The sequence below is a fragment of the Bos taurus genome, chromosome 6 (genome assembly GCF_002263795.3).
Source record: "Bos taurus isolate L1 Dominette 01449 registration number 42190680 breed Hereford chromosome 6, ARS-UCD2.0, whole genome shotgun sequence".
In the NCBI taxonomy this organism is placed as follows: domain Eukaryota; kingdom Metazoa; phylum Chordata; class Mammalia; order Artiodactyla; family Bovidae; genus Bos; species Bos taurus.
The window spans coordinates 115,786,339-115,806,970 of NC_037333.1; the positions used below are offsets into that span (position 1 = coordinate 115,786,339).

The 20,632-nt window shown below is 56.7% G+C and overlaps 2 protein-coding genes and 1 long non-coding RNA gene across 8 annotated transcripts in view; 1 reads left to right on the forward strand and 2 right to left on the reverse strand.

Annotated features, from left to right (window-relative positions):
• GRK4 (G protein-coupled receptor kinase 4) overlaps window positions 1-3,961 on the reverse strand; it is a 58,259-nt gene extending 54,298 nt beyond the window's left edge. The window contains exons 1-2 of one of the 3 annotated variants that reach the window (XM_059887868.1): window positions 3,419-3,436; window positions 809-1,184 (exon numbers count right to left, since the gene is read on the reverse strand). Coding sequence is in view for 1 of the 3 variants with exons in the window: in XM_010806342.4 (XP_010804644.1) it covers window positions 3,419-3,470 (52 nt within the window). In the remaining 2 variants the exon portion in view is untranslated. The other 2 variants (XM_010806342.4, XM_010806348.4) reach the window with 2 other exon arrangements.
• Window positions 3,962-4,166: 205 nt separating this feature from the next.
• NOP14 (NOP14 nucleolar protein) lies at window positions 4,167-19,277 on the forward strand. 4 transcript variants are annotated; one of them, XM_059887507.1, is made up of 19 exons: window positions 4,405-4,479; window positions 5,045-5,234; window positions 6,860-6,994; window positions 7,437-7,578; window positions 9,231-9,373; window positions 9,790-9,924; window positions 10,570-10,692; window positions 11,623-11,754; window positions 12,058-12,373; window positions 12,839-13,119; window positions 13,491-13,576; window positions 14,367-14,502; window positions 15,580-15,681; window positions 16,135-16,288; window positions 16,969-17,128; window positions 17,608-17,755; window positions 18,168-18,286; window positions 18,386-18,541; window positions 18,786-19,277. In XM_059887507.1, the coding sequence occupies exons 2-19, from the start codon at window positions 5,217-5,219 to the stop codon at window positions 18,883-18,885; spliced, it is 2,586 nt and encodes an 861-aa protein (XP_059743490.1). In that variant the 5' UTR covers window positions 4,405-4,479; window positions 5,045-5,216; the 3' UTR covers window positions 18,886-19,277. The 4 variants fall into 4 exon arrangements, with proteins under 4 accessions (XP_005208306.1, XP_059743491.1, NP_001092466.1 ...); XM_005208249.5 differs by lacking the exon at window positions 5,045-5,234 and having other exon boundaries at window positions 4,167-4,479; NM_001098996.1 differs by lacking the exon at window positions 5,045-5,234 and having other exon boundaries at window positions 4,211-4,479; window positions 12,839-12,969; window positions 18,786-19,256.
• Window positions 17,303-17,608, reverse strand: LOC132345567 (uncharacterized). The gene is made up of 2 exons (XR_009495018.1): window positions 17,523-17,608; window positions 17,303-17,448 (listed from the first exon to the last, which is right to left on the reverse strand). It is a non-coding gene; the product is annotated as an uncharacterized lncRNA (long non-coding RNA).
• Window positions 19,278-20,632: the final 1,355 nt, after the last annotated feature.

Genomic DNA, 20,632 nt, shown 5'->3' on the forward strand with positions numbered 1-20,632 from the left:
CGAAGTCCCAGCTCTGAAGAACAGGAGAATGAGGTCTAGGCCGAGCTTGGGTAGCGCCCAGAGAGAACTGAGCGCGCTGCCTGGATGCTGCAAACCCCCACTAATGCTACCTGTTCTCAGCTATCAACCATCAGGCTCTGCGATCAAACCTGAACATGCCTTAAGCCCTCCGTATCAAGCCAGTCCTTTAGTTTTCAGCACAAATTTCACCTTCTCTTTTTTGAAATTACCAAATTGCCCCCCTTAATCTCCAACTGTCGACTAAGTGCCAATTATATGGCCAGCACAGAAAGGGATAAACAATAAAAGTAAGAGTTTGTCCTGTTCTTACAACAGATGACAATTTAGCCGAGAACCACTGGCTACCCCGTGCTGTGAGCTCCAAGTTCCAGATTCCCAGCGGGCAGAGAGTGCCTCTGAGCTGGAAGACCAGAGACACGGACAAGGAGGATGAAGGTAAAATGGCCCTGAAAGGAGGAAAGAACCAAACGAGAAAATAAGAAGAGCCTGCTGCACAGAAAGTTTGAACAGTAAGCATACAAGAGCATGTCCAAACCAATTTCTGGAATTGGAAGGTATATAAGCTACTTATAGAAACTCCTTGCAACCAAAAACCCTGATGAGGAAGCTTCAGCAAGAGATAGCATTAATGATAAAAGGTATATCAACTATACGTCAGGTGCTAAACAAACCTGTAGATAAAACTACAACCTGAAACCTCAACAGAATTGCTATCAGTTCAGTTGAGTTCAGTCACTCAGTTGTGTCCAACTCTGCAACCCCATGGGCTGCAGCACTCCAGGCCTACCTGTCCATCACCAACTCCCGTACACATGACCAAAATCCACGTTTAATGTTCATATCATATCCTCCTCCCTGCGCGTTTATAAGGTTAATTTCTGCAAGAAGACAAAATAGAGTTAGTCTCCTAAAAGCATGATGTGAAACAATTTCAGCTTCTCATTCGAAACAATTAAAGGCCATCAGCTGCTTCACAAATGTCCCGCACGGGGAAAAATGCTGAGTTTCCAAAGAATCGGTGACTTCCGTACTTTCCTATATGAATAACATGCTCATTTCATACCTCCTCAGGGTGAGCCTGGCATAGTGACACACACACAGTTCTTTCCAATGAGACATCATCTGCCGACACTCCTGAGAAAGGTGAAAAGATCTCAACAAACCTGAGGCCAAAAAAAGAAAAGAGACTGATTTTACTTGAAATAAATCTAAGAAATGACTGGACTGACAACACTGCAGTTCCCAGGGCCAACATGTGACTGCAGGCTCCGTCCACTCATTTCAGAAGTTAATCTCCTAATACGGAGCCAGAGGAACTAACGGAGGAGTAAGCAACCATGAACAGACAAGTGTCCAAGAAAGTACTTTCTGAGAAATACTCTACAAGCTCCTAAAGCAAATAAACAGTTTCCAACTTGGGTAAACAACCCTAAATCATAACCAACATGCAGCACTTAATATTCGCATCTTTCTGACATTTCCGATTCAACTTCTCTAAGCATTAACCACACTGACGTAGCGACTCCTTTACCACAGGAGGAAACACTCCTGCTGCTGGGGGCAGGCCTCCTCAGAGTTATAAAACCACAAGTTCAGAGTTGCGGGAACAAACTTAATACAAATTCCTTAAGCAATTATCAACATGGTCCTAGGCTTTATGGCAGAAAACAGTGGTTTTATGTTATTTAGCATTTATAGCACACTTACATGTGCCTCCTTACCTAAGCTCTACAGCACTGTAAGGCAGTCTGTTTGGTACAATATTCTCTATTGTACAATATTCTCTATTCATTCATTATACCCAGATATAAAAGCAGAGCAGAAAGAAAACAGGTTTAGCCTCAGTCAGATCTGATTTCCATGGAGCATGGTCCACTTCTACGATCAGTGTTGAGTTCAGAGTGAGGGGCGCCAGATGACAATCAACACCCCATCTTACTCAGGACTCCCCACGGCCTGAACAGCAAAGCAGGACCCGGCTTCTCCCTACCCGTCTTCCGTTCTACGCAGAGGGGTTCAAGTGAGCACACAAAAATATTGAGGTCTTGATTTTCAACTCCTAATACAGCAAACACTTTACATAACAAAGTTCACTACGTCTGAACTCAGAATCCCTCCGTTGTAACCCCTAATTCTCTGCATCACTCACTGTGACTTCAAGAATTTCCTGCACAGTGTTTCTGATGCAGTCTCCAAGGTGTGAAAAACCATGCACATTTTAATCAAGATCTTTCTTCTTGAACGGCTGAGGATACAAATGGGAAGGAGGTGGCTTAAAAAGAGAACTCCCCAAGTCTGATATTCCAGTTTAATTTCTCTTACACAATGTTAAGCACTAATCACAAGATGAACTGATTGATGCTTCTCAGCAGCATCACAGGTCACCAGGACTTAGCCAACATGTGCACCCAGGACTGGAACTCTGAAGCCCTGGGAGACAGAACACAAAATACTTCTTCCAGATTGTATTAAATACACATCCTTAGGAGGGCACTTACTCTGTTGCCAGCACAAAGATGAAGCGGCTGACCCCACACCGAATCCCTAAGAGCAAAGGGGCTGAAGAACTATGGGTGGGCTCTGCCTCCAGCTCTCCCATCTCTCCAGGAGCAGCAGAGGGGTCACCTCCCCAAAGAACTATATTCCTAGGGTCAGCAAGCAGAAGGGCTGGCCCAACTGCTGCTTCTACATGGCGACCAGCATGAATTCTTCCTAATGTGTTCAATCTCTCCCTAAAGATTTAGCCCTAAGCCGGGCTAAAACCCACTCTACACAAGTCTGGACACCATCAAACCTCAAACCCAAGAAGAGATGCTATGGTAACAGTCCCCCGCTCTTGCCTGGGAAATCTCATGGACAGAGGAGCCTGGCAGGCTACAGTCCACCGGGTCGCAGAAGAGTCGGACACGACTGAGAGACTGAACAACAACAATAGACACTTAAGTGAAGGGTCTCCCAGGGTGGTTCACAGGATTCTCTTCGGGGGCCCTTTGAAGACCACAAAGGCACGGTTCTTTGCCGCTGGCTTTACTGGTTGGTCTGGCCTCCTCTCTTGGGGACAGATCACACTGCTAGCCCGACGCTGAAGCCACACTGCGTCCCGAGGTTCCGGAAGGAGGGCAGGACAGGGGATCAAGAGCAGACTGACTGGAGAAGCGCGCGGGCTTCCTTCACGCGGGTCCCGAGGCGGCGCCGAAAGGCGACGGAGCAGCTTAGGCGTTAGGTGCCCGGGCTGACCACTCGCTGACCGCGCACTCCAGAGAGTCAGGCTGCGCGGGCCCGGGGGTCCCGATTCCGCGGAAAATCCGGGGGCCGCGGCAGGGTCGGTGTTCCCGGCAGGGCTGGGGCTGCACGGGCTCAGGACCCGGGCGGGGTCGGGGCGCCGCTGTGCACCCACCTTGGCGCGCTCTCAGCAGCATCGTGTTGGCCAAGAAGTTCTCGAGCTCCATAGACGACCGCCGTCGTCTTCGCCGCCGCCGCCGCCGCCGCCGCCGCCGTCGCCTGGCTCTCTCGGCGGGAGGAGGCGAGGGCGAGGCGGGGGCCAACCGCGGGGCGGCCCCCGAGCATCGCTCGCCCGACTCCGCGTCGGGTCCCGCCCCGGGCCGCCGCTCCTGCACCTGCTGCTTCTGCCACGGCCCCGGCCACGGCCACGGCCACGGCCACCACCCTTGCCGCCGCCTCTGGGTCCGCTTTCGACGCCGACGCCGCTTCGTACGCTGAGGGCGCCCGGCCGCCTTGCCTCCGGGGCCGGGGGCTGCGGCCGCGGAGCTAGAGGGCCGGTTCCCCGCGGTCACCGCCGCCGCGCCGTGGCACAGGCTTCCGGCCCCATCGCCCTGAGAGCTGTTCACTGGCCGGGGCACGGCCCCCGGCGGCGACGGCTACTGCCGCCGCCGCCGCCGCCGCCGCCACCTACCAGCACAGCGGCCGGCTTCCCGCCAACGGCTCTCCAGACGAGGGAGCCAAAGCGCCCTGAGGCGGGGGTGGCGCCTCGCGGGCCACGACCGCTCCCAGAAGGCCCCGCGCGGGGCGGAGGTGCTGGGCGCGAGCGCGGCCTGCTGGGAGTTGTAGTCGCTCGGCCTGTGGGCGAGAAGGCTGCGCGGGGGCGTGGCAGTATTTTACCCAACGTTCCTACTTCTCGCTGCCTCAGTGATCGCGAGATGCGGGCGGCTGTCTCAGGCTGCGAAGCCGCACGTGTCTGCTGAGGGAACCCGAGCCGCGGCCGCCTTCTCTTCCTCGTCCGCACCCTGAGGTGTGGCGTGTGTCGTCATGGGGAAGGCCAGGTCCGCCGCGCGCGGGAAGGCCTCTGCGGCCCCGGCGGGCGCGTTGGGGGGCCGGGCGAGGCCGAACCCCAACCCATTCGAGGTGAAAGTAAACCGGCAGAAGTTCCAGGTTCTGGGCAGGAAGACGCGCCACGACGTGGGCCTGCCCGGGGTGTCGCGCGCGCGGGCCCTTCAGAAGGTCAGCGGGGAGCCGGGCCTTCCGGGGAGGGGGCGTCCTCCGAGGGGTCCCCTGCCCTGCCTGCCGGCCCGGACCAGCCGCGCGGCCCTGCTGTCCCGACCCCCTGCGGCAGCGCGCGGGCGACGGTGCTGGTTCCCCTTGTGTACATAGGATGTGCCAATGGTACCTACCTCCTGGGCGGGCGGCTGGAAGGGTGGGACGCGTCCCCTGAGAGAGCCCTCAGGACAGCCCGGCGCAGTTAGACGCCGTGTGTGCGTCGTGTGTCGGCTGGAGTGTGTGCACCTTCTTGCCTCTGCTTCTGCGTGTGATGGGGCGACATCGCCCTGCAGAACCGCTGTCGCTCCTTGGAGCCCCAGCGCACAGGTCCAGCCTCCTCTGACATAGCTAATCACTTCTGTGCCGCCCTGGTCACCGTGGGGCCCGCTTAACCTAAGCCTTCCTTGAGACTGAGCTCTGCTGGTTTAAGGATAAGGGATTACACAGGCTGCTCAGTAGATGCTTGGTGAAGGAATGCATCAACATAGGACTTCCCTGGTGGGCTCACACGGTAATAATCCACCTGCAGTGCGGGAGACCCGTGTGCGAGCCCTGGGTCGGGAAGATCCTCTGGAGAAGGAAATGGCAACCCACTCCTGTACTCTTGCCTGGAAAATCCCATGGACCGAGGAGCCTGGTGGGCTACAGTCCATGGGGTCGCAAAGAGTCAGCACGACTGAGCAACTTCACTTTTGAAGCACATGACTGTCCTTTGCAAGGTAACTGAAATGCTAACCTTTTTGGAAAACCTCACAGCCATCCCTTTTCTTGTGCTCACTGTCCCAGACTATTCTGTACTTTCAGATTCCATTCTGCTGGCATTCTCTATGTAGCTTCTGAGACATGCTCACTGGGTGGTTTTAACTATTTATTGTCATCCTGAGGAGGAGACATTAGTAGGTTAGTGAAAAAATTAAGGCACGGAAAGGACAAGTAAATTTCCTACAGTCACACATTTGGTAAGGGCTAGGGTGTGCACTGGGTTTAAACACCTGGGAAAGCTTGGCACGCCACTGAGCGCTCTTGTTTAGGCTCTGTTCTGGCAGGTGAAGGGGTAAAGGAGTAACCCCTGACCCTATCTTCATGGGCTCATAAACTGTGCTGAAACTGTGCTGTCCCAGTGTGCGATCCGACTGATCTTTGAATGGAATCAAACATCATCCTGACTTGAAGGAACTGGCAGTAGTGGAAGACAAGACAGTCTTACCGCTGACTCCGCCATGCCCCCACCACACACCTCAGGGCAGGCTGGGGCAGGGTGGGGGCAGCAGGAGCTCCAGAACAGACAGATGTGTCTTCCCTACTTAAGCCTCAGTGTCCTGTTTTCTCCTTAGGAGACTGAGGTAGGAACTGCCATTCTCTCCTTTTCAGATGAGGCTGTAGGCGCCTCCCGGAGCCCGCACTGGGAGGCGGTGCTGCGGTGGGGTCCTAAGTCCTCACTCTTGTCTCCACCTCCTGGGCAACACGTGCGTGTCCACGAATGACCCAGAGAGCACTGTGAGTTTTGGTTTGGGAGCTCAGCGGTAACGAATCTGTTTGCAATGCAGCAGATGCGGGTTTGATCCAGGATCTTCCCTTCTCATGGAGGAGGAAATGGCAACCCACTCCAGTATTCTTGTCTTGAGAATCCCATAGAGGAGCCTGGCGGGCTACACTCCGTGGGGTCTCAGAGAGTCAGATGTGACTGAAGCAACAGCACACACACACAGATTTTAGCAATCAGTTCAGTTCAGTTGCTCAGTCGAGTCCAGCTCTTTGGGACTCCATGAATCACAGCACACCAGGCCTCCCTGTCGACCATATATACAGATACTGGCACGTATATGAATATAACCAGCCAAAGACAGGCAATGCTGCCGCAGTCTCTGTAATTGATGGTGGTGGTGGTGTTGACATAAAGAGCTACTCAGCTCCTGGTTCCCTGGCTTCTCTTTCTCTCAGCTACCAACCTCAACTCATCTGTCTGCTTCACCTGGCAGAGTGACCTCTGAGCACTCGTTTGTTCTGCTCTTTTCTGGTTGCTGTTGTTTTGCTGTAACCTTGGGTGTTAGGCACAAGGTACCAGCACTCCCTAGCGAATCCCCTGGGTTCCTGGTCTCTTGACTCCATTGTCTGGCAGTTTCCCCTCAGTAATTGAGATCAGTTTTTGTAGCCAATAGATTGGCCTTTCTTGGACTGTTAGTTTCAGTGGCCTGAGGCATAAAAAATGGTGTCTTCCAGTTCATTAGACCCGTCAGTGTGTCCCATTGCGGAAGTGGCTCCATTCTGGGGACCCAGATTGCCAAGCATCAGAGCTCAGAGTTGCCAGGACCAGTGAGAGACAGTTCTGTGATCTGCTTTTCAGCGCACCCAGACTCTGCTGAAGGAGTACAAGGAAAGGGATAAGTCCAACGTGTTCCGAGATAAACGCTTTGGGGAGTACAACAGCAGCATCAGCCCGGAGGAGAAGATGATGAAGAGGTTTGCTCTGGAGCAGCAGGTAGGGGAGACGGGGGAGGGTCCCCTGCTGTCTCCTTGCCCAGAAGTCAGGAGGAGGAGGCCAGTCCCCCTCGTTCAGTTACGCTTCTGTGGGTGACAGCGGGGAATCATGAATGGTGTGGCTCGCCTGGCTAGGCCTAAGGGGAAGCAGCCTTCTGCATACACCAGCTGGGCGGAGAGATGCCTCAGCCAGAGTGCACAGCAGTGACGCATCCTGGAGGGGGTCCGAGTGTGGTGGTGAGGTCCTAGTGCCATTTCCCAGCGCCTTAGATGGGCCGGTTGATTTATTTACCTTCTGTTTCTGTCTGAATCATTGCTCAAATGACCCAGAATCATCTTAAAGCAGCATTGACGCATTGCACAAAAATGAAAAAAGTAATTTTTTTAAAACTTTAAATGAATATGGAAATTTTAGGAGATGGACTTTTTTTCTGTCCTGTTAGCGACAACATGAAAAAAAAAGCATCTACAACCTAAATGAAGATGAAGAATTAACTCATTACGGCCAGTCTTTGGCGGATATCGAAAAGCACAACGACATCGTCGATAGTGACAGCGACACTGAGGGCCGGGGAGCGCTGTCAGGTGAGGCCCGGGCACCCGCGTGCTCTGCTCCAGGACGCTCTTCCTGCCATTCCTGCCCAGACTCCGAGAAAATGCAGCTGCAGACCTTTCAAAAGGTGTATGCGTCCATAAGATATACAGACTTCTGTAAGCTGAGAAGGCACTTCTGTATGCTTTCTCTTGTTCGAACTTTACCCCCGCTCATTTTACCCATGAGCTCAGAGAATTGGGGAGATTGTCCATCCGTTGTAGGTAAAACCCACCGTGCTAATCCCTGGACAGCACTTCTGTGCAAACCCACTCTGCTTTGCTACCACTGAGTCATTGGTTCTGACCAAGTGTGTTCCAGGACAGTGTTTATCTAGTTCTCTTAGGCTTTGTTTACTCCAGAACCAATTGTGGCAGTTTTGTGGAGAAAGGAACATTGAGCTGCTTATTTATAGGTAGTAATGAAGGAGATATACATTGAACTGAGTTAACATTGACATGCAGCTGAACTGAGTTCGGAGTCAGCTCGGGTCTGATCATCTTGGGCCCTTCTATAAGGTCGGGGTCGTGTCACTAGGATTTCACCCTTGTAGATTAAAATACCCTCTGTTCAGCATCTTCAGAAAAGCTGCTGCTTCCTGGTGTGTGGAAAGCCAACACATTAAACCCATGACCGCCTTTTGGTTTGTGGGTGACGCGGGGGCAGGAGGCCTGGGAATGAGGGTGGCCCGTGGATCATCCACAGTACCAGGAGGTGGGCACGACTGCTGAGGCTCTGTGGTTGAGAGAGAACGTAGTTCATCTCGAGAGCCTTTCGTTTTGCACTTTCTGTTGTTCAGAGCTCTTCACACTTCACTGTTAACGCACACTCACCTGCACTGTGGGTGAAGGGCCCGTACGTTTGATGGCATGACCTTTATCACATAGTCGGCAGCCCCCCGCCATGTTGCTTCGAGGAGCTGTGGTGTCAGGTGGCTGGGGAAAGTGAGCGTCCAGCTCCAGGTGTTGGTCCTGGGGACTCAGCTGTTCCTTTGAGGCTTCCTGTCCTAAGCTCATCAAAATCTAAGTAACTTGTACGAGAAAAGCCTGTTAACTTCTAAAAATATATTTACTGTACCTTTAACAATGAACCATTAGGAAACATTCTGTTTTGTTCAACTACATAATACATGTTCTCCTTGCTTAGGAGAATTCCATCTTAAAAGTCAACTCAAATTTTCTAATTAAATCCTGTACTAAGTGTGCCAACAGATTTTATTTTTCCTTTGAGAATCCTTTCTGGGATCTTTCATGTCCTAGCACCTTGTTTATAAATTTTTATTTTCAGAAAACATTGTGAACAATCTTGAGTTAGTAGAACACTACGTGACTGTGGTTTCTAATGTGCAGAGCATTCTGGGAAGCAGAGGAACCAGTCAGTCACTGATCCCTTATAATGTGCAGAGCATTCTGGGAAGCAGAGGAACCAGTCACTGACCCATTCTTGTGTCTCTGGGCTTTCTCAGAGGGGCTCGTCTGGTTTAAGTGCCGCTGTACCTATGATCTCAGTGACCACCCAGTGAGAATTTCCTCTTGAATGTGGAATGGGTTCTCAGGACCGAGCTCGGAGAAACACTGGCAGAGCAACTGCAAAACCCGCTTCTGGGGGGGCCTGGGCTTCACGGGGTTCTCTGCTCCATTTGCAGCCGAGCTGACCGCGACGCACTTCGGAGGCGGAAGCGGGCCGGTCCCCGGGAAGGCCGCCCAGCAGCCCAGCGGGGGCGAGGAGCCACCCAAGTCCCGCAGGGAGCTGATTGAGGAGCTCATCGCCAGGTCCAAGCAGGAGAAGGTGAGCAGCTTCCTTCGTGCCAGGGCAGCTCTGCCCTGGGACTCAGCGCTGGGACGCCCCCGCCTTTTCTCGCTGGGCGGTTTTAGGTTGTATTAAAACTTTCTGTGAATGTAATGAAAGTGGTCGCTTGCCTAGGAGCACAGGATGCGTGGTAACGCCATCGGGCAGGTACCCTGATGGTTTCTTGTGTTTGGGAGTTTGATTTGGGGGATGGGTGTTTTGAGTTGGTTTTGGCGCATATCAGGAGTCGAGGAACAGCCTCACAGCAGGGACTTGGTTCTGCCTGGTGGACTCCTGAGAGGCTCCTTTCTCATGGTCTGTTTGAGTCGGCAAGGTGGGTGTTGGCTGAGCGGTTGTCCAGTGGGGCCTGGACACCGACAGTAATGGGGTGTGTTCCATCTGTGTTTTTTCCCCAGAGGGAGAGACAGGCTCAACGGGAAGATGCCCTTGAACTCACAGAGAAGCTAGACCAAGACTGGAAAGAAATCCAGGCTCTCCTGGCCTGCAAGACGCCCAAGTCTGAGAGTGGAGGCGGAAAGGAGAAGCCCAAGGTGGGGCGGACACGTCTCGCTTGGCCTGGCCTCGAGCCATGCACTTATTCCACAGATAAGGGGGAGCCGGGCATCTGCTCTCCTTTCCAGGACCTGAGTGTTTTGTTGAACTTTGATATTGAGGTAGCTGATGTGTGTTCCGTTGGGGTGGAAGTAAAGTGGAAGTTATTTCAATATTTATTCCAGAAAAATGACACTAAAGAAAATGGTGGTTTCTTGGTATCAGGAAGACTTGGGGTGGGGGAAGACCTTCAGGGGGTATCGGAATTTTAGTGTAAGTGTTGAAAAAGCTGCCATCTTCTGAGTCACTGGTTTCTAAGAAATAGTAGTATTTCACCAGCCTCCCCTGTGGCCGTCTGCACATCTGTGCGTCGACCTCCCTGTTCTTTCCTCAGGACCCCGTTTGGGGACTTAATGCCTAAATGGGCAAGGGTTAGTTTTTTTAAAGCAGATGTATTTGGAGAAGAATTTTTGTATGTGGCCCAGAAGTGTCTGCCAGGCCTGACCAGGACCAGTCACACAAGCAGAAAGACTCAGGACACAGTTTGGCCTCTTCCATAGCAGCGCCCAGCCACGGTCTGCACGTGTGCGGAGCTAATCGTGCACGTCTTTTCTATTTAAAAAAAATTCTTCTGTCTGCCCTAGCCTGATGCATATGACATGATGGTTCGTGAGCTCGGCTTTGAAATGAAAGCGCAGCCCTCTAACAGGATGAAAACGGAGGAGGAGCTGGCCAGGGAGGAGCAGGAGCGTCTCAGACGCCTGGAGGTACTGGCGGGGCTGGGGGCACTGCCCTGGGAAGCCTTTTATCAGTGGGCTCTTTATAGCCTACGGATAAGTTTCTGTTTGTTTACTGTGGTGATGAGGGTGATGGTTTAGTCCATAAGTCCGACTGTTGTGACCCCGTGGGCTGACCCCGTGGACTGCAGCCCTCCAAGCTCCTCTGTCCATGGGATTCTCCAGGCAAGAATACTGGAGTGGGTTGCCACACCCTCCTCCAAGGATCTTCTGACCAAGGGATGGAACCGGGTCTCCTGCACTGCAGGCAGATTCTTTACCAACTTAGCTATGAGGGAAGCCCTGAAATACTGTTTTACTATATTTTTGACTATAAGCAAAAAAAAAAAAAAAAGCAGATAATACCCAGTATAACAAAAATGACATTTTTTCCTAATTCATTTACCTCAAAACAGCTGCTGGCGATACAGTGCACTCCTGTCTCACGTTTTTCTCTTAAAAGTTTTTTAAATTTTCCGTATGTTACAAACAAACACAAAATAGAGGCTTGCTCCTGCGCTTCTGGCTGTTCCTGCTCCCGCCGGGGGCCGCCTGCGGTGTTTGCCGCCGGTGCTCAGGTGTAGACGGAGCCGGCCACTTGTGTCAGGCCTCAGCGTGGGGTTGGGCTCCTGTCCTGGGGTCTGGCGGCGAGTGAAGTTCACTCCGGTTGGCGGGTGTCACTTGGTCAGAGAAACCTCAGTCTAACAGGGTTTTTCCTTCCTTGTGCCAGAAGTATTTCTGCTGCGATACTTGTTTTTATTTTTGTTAAATAAGTGTTCCATACGATGCGTGCCGAGGGCTGCCTGTCTGGCTGAAGACAGAAAGCAGAGGGCAGGCCTGATGCAGCTGCGAGGCCGGGGGCGCCGGGCAGCCTGCATCCCTGCCCGGCGCGCGCTCAGCAGCAACCCTCCTCCTGCTCAGGCCGAGAGGCTCCGGAGGATGCTCGGGAGAGACGAGGATGCGCACAGCAAGAGACCAAAGCACCTGTCGGCCGACGACCTGAACGACGGCTTCGTGCTGGACACAGATGACCGGCGCTTGCTTTCTTACAAAGTGAGGTGTTTGCCTTCTTTCCTGGTTTTCATTTAAAGCGGCAGATTTTCTGGTTTCTCACCTAATAGCTTTACCACAGACGGAAACTGTCTTTCTAGAAACAGCTAGCTTCTCTGCCCAGAGTCCTGGTGGCAGGGACCGCAGAGCGCGGGTCCCAGGCCTTGAGCCCACGGACGCGCAGCGGTCTCGAAAGGGTGGGAGAGGCCCGGTGCCCCCAGGCCCCTAGCCCTCGGGCACAGCCACAGCCATACTGGCTGCTGTACCAGAGTACTGATGTGTCTGGTGTCCGCGCTCTGTTCGCAGGATGGGAAGATGAACGTCGAGGAGGAGCCAAGTGGGGACTCCAGTGGTGGGGACAGCGGAGAGGAAGAAGAGGAGAAGGGTGAAGGCTGGAGCGAGGGGGGCCCGGAGGACAGTGACAGCCCGGACGGCCACTCAGACCTGGAGTCTGACGCCGACAGCGAGGACGCCCGCAGCGCCGACGGCCTTGTGGGCCGGGAGTCTGACGGTGTGGAAGTGCGCGCGCAGCTCCAGGGGGATCAGCGTCCAAGCCCTGGAGAGCGGCTGCCAAGGGACGACCGGGCGGCAGCCAGGGCCCAGCTGCCCTACACCTTCGCAGGTTGGCAGACCCCTGGCGTTGAGGTTTCCGAGTAGCGGGGGGACCTGGCGAGGCTGCCCGGCTGGGCTGTGTTAGCAAGGGGGCGGGGCCAACCCGGCCACACCCCCACCCTGCCTGTCTGTGCCAGCCTGGCTCGCAGACAGACTCGGTCATCCTTCTCCACAGCGTCCCCCGGGCCTGACCCCAGGGCTCCGGGCGGCCTCTTGGCCGTTGTGTGACTCCACAGTGCTGAGGGCTGCCAGGGGAATCTGTCCTCCGGGGGGATCTGTTGGAACTCGTGATACTCACATAAGAAGAGGGTTTCTATGATACGGGCGGAACTGTCTCCGTGGGGGAAGCAAACGGAGTTCTGTTGCTTAGTTTGTGTTCAGTATTCATGTTTGTGTTACCGGAAATGTGAGTAGTTCTCATTTTACAAGATAAGTGTGGAGCGTGTTTTGTGCTTTTTGTTTGTTATTTTGATAGTTCCCGAATCCTGTGAGGAACTGAAGTCTTTACTGTCCGGAAAATCAATGGAAGACCAGCTTTTGGTTGTGGAGAGAATTCAGAAATGCAACCACCCAAGCCTCGCAGTGGGGAACAAAGCAAAGCTGGAAGTACGCTGGCTGTCCCCCTGCGGCACCAGGAGCGGGCAGAGGCCTGGCAGCCACGGCACCGACGGCCACCGAGCGCTCGCCGTATTCGCGGCCGGCTACTTTCCATGGGGGCGGGCCAGCAAGCGGGGCCTGGATGGGTGTCGGCTCCGGGTCCGTGGCAGGCCCAGGGGTGTGAGGGGAGCCCCGGGGGTGTGAGGGGAGCCCCGGCACTACCCACCATGAGTCTACCCCGCACGAGGGTTCCGGGGAGTGGATGCTGGGCGTGCGCCTGTCCTCTCCCAGTAAAGCCGCTCCCTGACCACAGCGGGGCTGGTCACGTTCTCCATCCAGGAGTCTGGTGTTGCCTCCCGGCCGAGGGAGCCACACCCGGGCCCTGCACGCTCCACCCTGCAGCCTGCCTCCCATCTTGCACCCATCCCTGCAGCCCTCGACACCGCCGGCCATTCGAGGGTGTGGGGGCGGGTGTCCTGGGTGGGGCTCTCTGGGCTCGCCCTGGGCGCTGACCTACCCTGTTCCTGCAGAAACTGTTCGGCTTCCTTCTGGAATACATTGGAGACCTGGCTGTAAGCGACCCGCCAGACCTCGGCGTCATCGACAAGCTGGTTGTGTGAGTGAAAATTGGGGGTTATCTGGAACCAGGGGCCAAGTTGAACAAATTCTGTGCCATTTAGTGAAGTCGTAAAGTGGCTTCGGCATCGGGGAGGCCGCCTTGGCCCTGCACCCGCAGCGAGCTCCGGCCCTCAGTCCTGTCCGCGTGTTCCCCACCGCCCTGGACGGGGGTGTTTTAAATGCCGAACAAATGGGCCTGTGACAGCTGCGCCCCTTCAGGCTTGTTCGGAGTATTTGCTGGCTCATGTGTTTCGTTCGCTGTCTGCTCCTGCCCCCGTGGGAGCTCTGGGCTGGGTCTACACCCTGTACAAAAGGGCCCCTGCGGGCAGAGCTACTGGCTCCGGGGCCCTGTTGGCTGGAGCAGGATGCAGTGGCCAGGGTGCTGAGTCGGGGGCGGGGGGTGATGACAGCAGACACCCCAGGCCAGCCTGGGCTGCACGCCCTCCCCTGTGCAGCCTCTGCCCCCAGGAGAGCTGGCGAGGCATCCGTGGGTTCAGGACACACGGGACCTGCTCCACGGGCTATGACTTGTGCAGACGGGACTCATTCTGCCACCACTGCCAGAAAGTCACAACCAGGATTCTAGGAAAAGGTGAAAATGAGTCCAGATTATCACAGACACTATTGGAAAAGTTCCTGGGTCACCAGCACGGCCTGTCAGGCATAAGAGTCAGGGCTTCCGGCTCCAACGTGGTAGGCAGCTGACGCCACAGCAGAATGGTGAACGTGAGGTTTCTTATCTTTGTTCCCTGCAGACATCCTCCCTGACCTGTGTTTCTGATTAACAGGCCATTGTATGACCTTTGCCAGATGTTTCCTGAGTCTGCAAGTGACGCTGTGAAATTTGTCCTCCGAGACGCCATGCACGAGATGGAAGGGACCGTTGAGACCACAGGCCGGGCGGCCTTCCCAGGCCTGGACGTGGTGAGCGGGGGCTTGCGGACATCGGCCGTCCTGTGCGGTGTCCTGGCACGGAGGGGTGGGGGCTTCTAGGGGGTGTGTGCCCAGCGCCTCCAGGGCCATCCGGGGATCGCACGGGACCAGGCCCGGGAGGAGTGCTGACCGTTAACAGTGAGCTGCCGTGTGCTTGGAACAGAGTTCCTGGTTTGCTTTCTCTGTGAACAGAGCCGTTCACACTGGGCGCGTGTTTTTCTGAGGATGCTTTGACGGCTCTGAGGTTTCTGAGGTTTCACACACTCCAGGGCTGTTGTCCTGTCCGCTCACTGGAGGGATCCTGCTCAACTATCTCATTCTTTGCTCTCTGGGTTGAAAATGAGCTAACGGTGCTGGCAGGAACCTGCGAGTCCAGGCTTCATGTTGGTGGTTAACAGGCTTCTCAAGCAGGGGCCTGAGCCAGGGTCCGTGGCTTCAGCCCTCCTGGAAGCCGCGGCCCCTTCCCTGTGGAGCCGTGTCCGAGCGGACCCAGCTGGCCTCCCTGCAGCGACTTCCTGCGGGGCAGGCCGGCATTAGCCGGCCACCTGGGCTTCACCCCAGTCCCCATCTGGGCTCGCGGGCCGGGCCTTCCCCACTGCGGGCAGGAGCAGTGGCTGCAGTGCTCCATGACCTGTAGGCTGGCGTGAGGGTTTAGGAGTTGATGTCACCGAACCAAATGGGTCCACGCTTGTCCTATGCTCGCAGAGCCAGTGAGCGGTTGTGGGTCCTGGGGAAGGACAGCACAGCCTTTACTGCAGGCGCCGGACAGGGATGGGCTGCTCATGCTCAAGAGACCCAGACTCCCGATGGGTTTCTGGGGAGGGGTTTAAAGGCAACTTTGAGGTGAGGGTCGCGGCTGTGTGACCAGCTCGTGGCCTTTCTGCTGACTGGTTGGTGGCGAGCCTGAGGTGTCAGCCTCTGCTTCCCGCCTGTCTGGGGCCTAGTGTCCTGGCAGCGTGGGTCACTGTCCCCAGCGAGTGGGGTCTGCTTCTGTGATCAGCACAGAGGCGCACAGCAGGCTGTCCTGTGCGTCCCTCCTCTAATCTGGGTGGTGGCCTGCTTCTCCAGCTCATTTACTTGAAAATTGCTGGGATGTTGTTCCCAACCTCTGACTTCTGGCACCCGGTCATCACGCCTGCGCTGCTGTGCTTGAGCCAGCTGCTCACCAAGGTACGTCAGACAGTCCCCATCAGAGCCTGCTCCCCTTGGAGTGTGCAAGGGCCGTGACTGAACAAAACCCCCCTGCAAGGGCCTGCTAACACAGCAGGCCGGCAGTGCCCCTCCCAGAGCCCCTGGACAGGGTGACAGGGCGTGGCATCAGGCCGGCGGTGCCCCTCCCAGGGCCCCTGGACAGGGTGACAGGGTGCAGCATCCCGTCAGACCCCTGCTGGCTTTAAGAGTCCAAACTGTTCCTTCTCCTCGATGGGCATGTGGTCGGTGCCCGCTTACCGTGGGGGTTATAACTGGTTCCCCACGAGCGGTGGACCTCGTGGTCACAGAGCCCCGTCTCCGGGGCCCCTCGTCCACCTCTGCTCCACCGCGGAGGCCAGAGTCCTGGGGAAGCTGGGTGCCTGCCAGCAGGCGTTCCGGAACATTCCTGACCAGCCCTGCACTCCTCGCCAGTGCCCTGTGCGGTCACTGCAAGACGCTGTCAAGGGGCTCTTCGTGTGCTGCGTGTTCCTGGACTATGTGGCTCTGTCCCAGAGGTTCATTCCTGAGCTCATCAATTTTCTCGCTGGGATTCTTCACATGGCAACTCCAAACAAGCAGAGCCAAGGTGAGTTGGTTCCAGGAAGCTTTTTCAAGTATATTGTGCTTCAGAAATTTAAAGTCTTGGGAAATAATTCACAGTCAAAAAAGTAGAAAGCTCAGAGCGTGGGAAAGTTAGAAGACAAAAGCGCTGTCATCCAGAGCAGCCTTTCCGCTCGTGCGGACGCGCGCACACAGCCTCACTGTGAAGTCAGGATCACACTGGGCGTGCTGTGCACAGTAGCCGCTCTCCACGTGGCACAAGTGAGCCGAGTGCGGGTAAAGGACCCCCAGGTGGCAGACTCTGCGCCAGAAACGCGCGAGCGTGGTGTTCCGGGTCGGTCGTGAGGGGAAGCAGTGTTGGGGGTGGGGATGGAATAATGGTTACGGTTTATCGAGCCTTTCACTTGTTTCATATGGTTAGACGCCATCCTGCCCCCGCCCGGCCGGCTCTCCTGAGGGGCCCCTCACCCTCCTCTGCTTTTCCTTGGTCTGTCGCTTCTTGCTGATGCTCAGTCCAGCGTGCCCACGAGGGCAGGGACTGCCGCGCTTGGACTTGGCCCAGGTGCCCCTGCCAGAGCTGCCCCTCATCTCTGGTGGTAAACACAGTGCATGCTTGTCCAGTGAACTTCTGCAGGCTTCACCCTGCAGAGCCTGCCTGCAGCCCGTGATCTCAGGCCGTCTCTCCCTGTCCCACCCGGAACCCAGGTTACACTCTGGTGCACCCTTTCAGAGCACTTGGGAAGAACTCGGAGTTGCTTTTGGTTTCTGATGAGGAGGACATGGCCACGTGGCAGAGGAGAAGCCTCCCCCTCCAGTGGGCAGGCGGCCTGAAAGCCCAGACTGAGACGGAGGCCAATCACACCAGGTACATGCAGGCCCGGGGCTGTGGGCTGTGGCACCAGCCTGGACTTCAGAGGCCAGGCCAGGAGCCGGACAGCACCCAGCACCGTGAAGATGCCCTGCGTTACCGCTGCTCACTGGGTTTATCTGTGGGAAATCCTCAGGGTTCCGCAGAAAGCTATTAGGTCTAACAAATGAGTTCAGCAAAGTGAGGTTTATTTAAGATGAGGGCTTCAGCCGTCATAGTGAGTGAGTCAGTTTTCCTGGGTCTCTCCCATGTATGTGGGTTGTTCAACTTGATACCAAGGTAGAGCCACTCTTCTCAGTTGTCCCGAAGCCTTCTTCCTGCTCGGGAACACAGGTTGTCATCTTCAGCTCCTGCCGTCCCCCGCGGCCGCTGCTCAGGGCACGTGTCTGACCTGGAGGCCCTTGGCCCGCGTGGGGGAGGCCTCCACCTCCAGGGAGCTGCTGGCTCTGGGTGATGGGGCCACTCTCGTCCTGCAGGCTGTCCTGCCTGGCCCTGTGTCTGGCTCTGGTGAGGCGCTGTGTGCTCGCCTATGGCACCCTGCCCTCCTTCCACGACATTGCGCGGCCCCTCCGAGCCCTCCTGACGGAGCACCTGGCCACCCGCTGCTGCCCGCCCACGCTCCAGGTGAGGCCAAGTCTGGGTGCGGGCAGGTGGGCAGGTGTTTCCGCTCAGAGGCTCCAGGGGGCTGCCCCTCGCCACATGCTCCCAACAGCCAGAGCCCCCGGCCAGCGGGGTTCTGCGCCTGCCGCTGTGCGACAAGCAGCTGGGAGAGGAGCCCTCCTGGCCCGGGAGCGCCCGCGTGTGAGTGGGGTCGGTCCCCATTGTGCGCTCCCCATGGGCCACCCCGCTGTCAGGCTCCTTGGGGGACAGGGTTCAGTTCTGTTGCTCTATGGGTCTCAGTGGGCCTGAGGTCCCACCAGGCCACGCACTGAGGCCGCCATGGCCCACAGCCCCGAGGGGCTCAGGGAAGGGGCGGCGGGAGGGCCGAGCACCGGCCCATGGGTGGGCCGCCTGAGTGAGCTTCTCGGCGTCGCAGGAGCTGAGTCGGAGCGTTCTGACAGAGATGGAAAACCAGCCAAGGCACTATCGGCCACTGGTCTGCGAGAAGAGCAAGCCGGTGCCGCTGAAACTGTTTACCCCCCGGCTCGTCAAAGTGTGAGTGCCGAGGGCCCAGCACCCCAGCCTGGGGAGGCCGGGGGTTTGGGGGGGCCCGGGCGCCAGGACAGCCTCCTGCATCGGTCTCTGCACCCTTAGCCTGGAGTTCGGCAGGAAGCAGGGCAGCACCAGGGAGGAGCAGGAGCGGCGGAGGCTGATACACAAGCACAAGCGGGAGTTCAAAGGCGCCGTCAGGGAGATCCGCAAGGACAACCAGTTCCTGGCCCGCATGCGGCTCTCGGAGATCATGGAGCGGTGAGCGGGGCGGGCGGGGCGGGCACTCTGATGGGGGGAGGCCGGGCCCTCCCGCAACCCCGATGCCAGCGCCCCGTGGCCAGGCCAGGGCGGAGGGCAGCCTGGGGGTATGTCCCACTCACTTGTCCTCCACGTGTCCTGGACTGAGTCACCAACCCCACGTGGATCTCACTTGCTGGTTCAGATGTGAAAAAGGGCAAGATGTTCCCCAAAAAGTAATCAAAAGGTGGGTTTTTTTTTTAAGGGATGCGGAAAGAAAACGAAAAGTGAAGCAACTTTTTAACAGCCTGGCCACACAGGAGGGTGAATGGAAGGCTCTGAAGAGGAAGAAGTTCAAAAAATAAATTATATGTTATAAAAAGACAAGGAGATACTGTATACTGAACACCGAGGGGCTGCTGTGTGAAACGCAGAGTTTTCTCCTGTACTTCGTTCCTGTTAAAAGCCTCTCCTGACGAACTGCACTTGTGGAAGTGGGACCAGGCCTCCACGGGAGCAGCGTGCCGATAGACTGCGTGGTTACACAGTCTGGGCGTGGTTACAGACAGTCCTGAGCTCCATCATGGGGCTCGGGGCGGCGGGGTCCTGGCCAGCATCTCTGCTCAATCAGGCACACGCGCCTCTGTGTGCGATTTGCTGTGGTATTTATAACGTTACCTGATTTTCAGTTATCAGTGAAACAAGTGTGCACACAGTTTGGAAGTCAAAAAAGAAAGAAGTCACCTGTTTCCTGGCACCCAGCAGCTGTGATTGGTGTCACCCTAATCCAGCCTTGGGTGGCTGACCACTGGGGAAGGTGGAAGGGGTTGGGCTGTGTCTGTAAGGACACAGGAGCTGCCTGCCAACCCTTGTGGCCCTGGGGCTGCAGCCTTGCACAGAATGCTGCCTCCCTGCCCGCCCCAGTCCCCCAGGGTCCTGGCTCCCCTCGTGGCCCAGGGCACGTGGCGGAGGCCTTGGAGTTATAGATGGCCCCAGAACTCACATCGGAGTCTGTCCCTGAGGTCACGAGCCACAGAAGTGGCCACGAGAGATCTGAGGATCAATCGGCCAGACTGGGCATGTGCAAGATGAGACAGAGGGTGACCAATTCAGACCTCCCCAGCGGAGGCTGGTGGGAGTCGAGTGATCTGTGGAGCTGTAGGCAGTGTTGGGGCCAGAGCGCCCCCTGGGAGCAGGCGGAGGGGACTGGGGACGGCCTCAGCAGATAAGCCTGCGTCCTCTCCGCTGTCCCCCCAGGATTGTTCCCGTAGGTGTCCGCCAGGTGGGCGACTCCACAGATGTCAGGCCCTGGTGGGTGTCGGGGCCACGAATGGGGCTGGCTTCTCGCTGTGTAGCCGGCCGGCTATACAGCCTCAAGGTTCCACCTCATGTAAACTTGCACTGCTGTCGCTGCTATTTCGCTGGGCGCCGCTGGGTGCCCAGGTACTGCTGCCGAGTTCTGTGGGGAGGGGGAGCGGCCCCAGCTCTGGGTTCCGTGTCACCCTGCATCCCCACCTCGGCCCGTCCCGGGCTTCTGCACCCCGTTGCAGGCCTTGCCCTGGAAAAGGTTAGTACCAGGCAGAATGCCCGCCTCAGCCCTGCCTCCTCGGGCCGAGGGGGAGCCTAAGAAGCTGGTGGTGATAGCAGCTGTGACCGCCTGGCCAGGCGCCAGAGAGGGCTGCTCTGAGAGCCAAACGCTCGGCCGCTTCCCCAGCCACCTCAGCTCCGCCGCCACGCCTGCTCCTCGGGGAAAGCGGACTGGTACTCAAGGGGAACAGCTGTACGCCGGGCAAAGGGACTGCCGTGAGGCTTATTTGAAGTTCGTGTCGTCTACAGGGGAGTGCATTAGTGTTGAGCGGACAGGACGGGGTGGCCTGTCCTGGTCGGCTCGACCACACACGCCTGCATTTCAAGAGTCGGAGGGGAAGCGGGAGGTGCAGGCAGGCCCTCCGGCTGCCAGGGGAGCCCAAGCCAGGTCCGCAGGCGCCATGCGGGCAGCTGCCCCTCCCCGGTGACCCCGGGCAGGCGGGGCGCCGGGCAGTCCCGCCTCCACGCCTCACCGTCCCCGCCGCGGCCCGAGTGCGGGCGAGCCCGCGCCCCCGCGCCGACTGC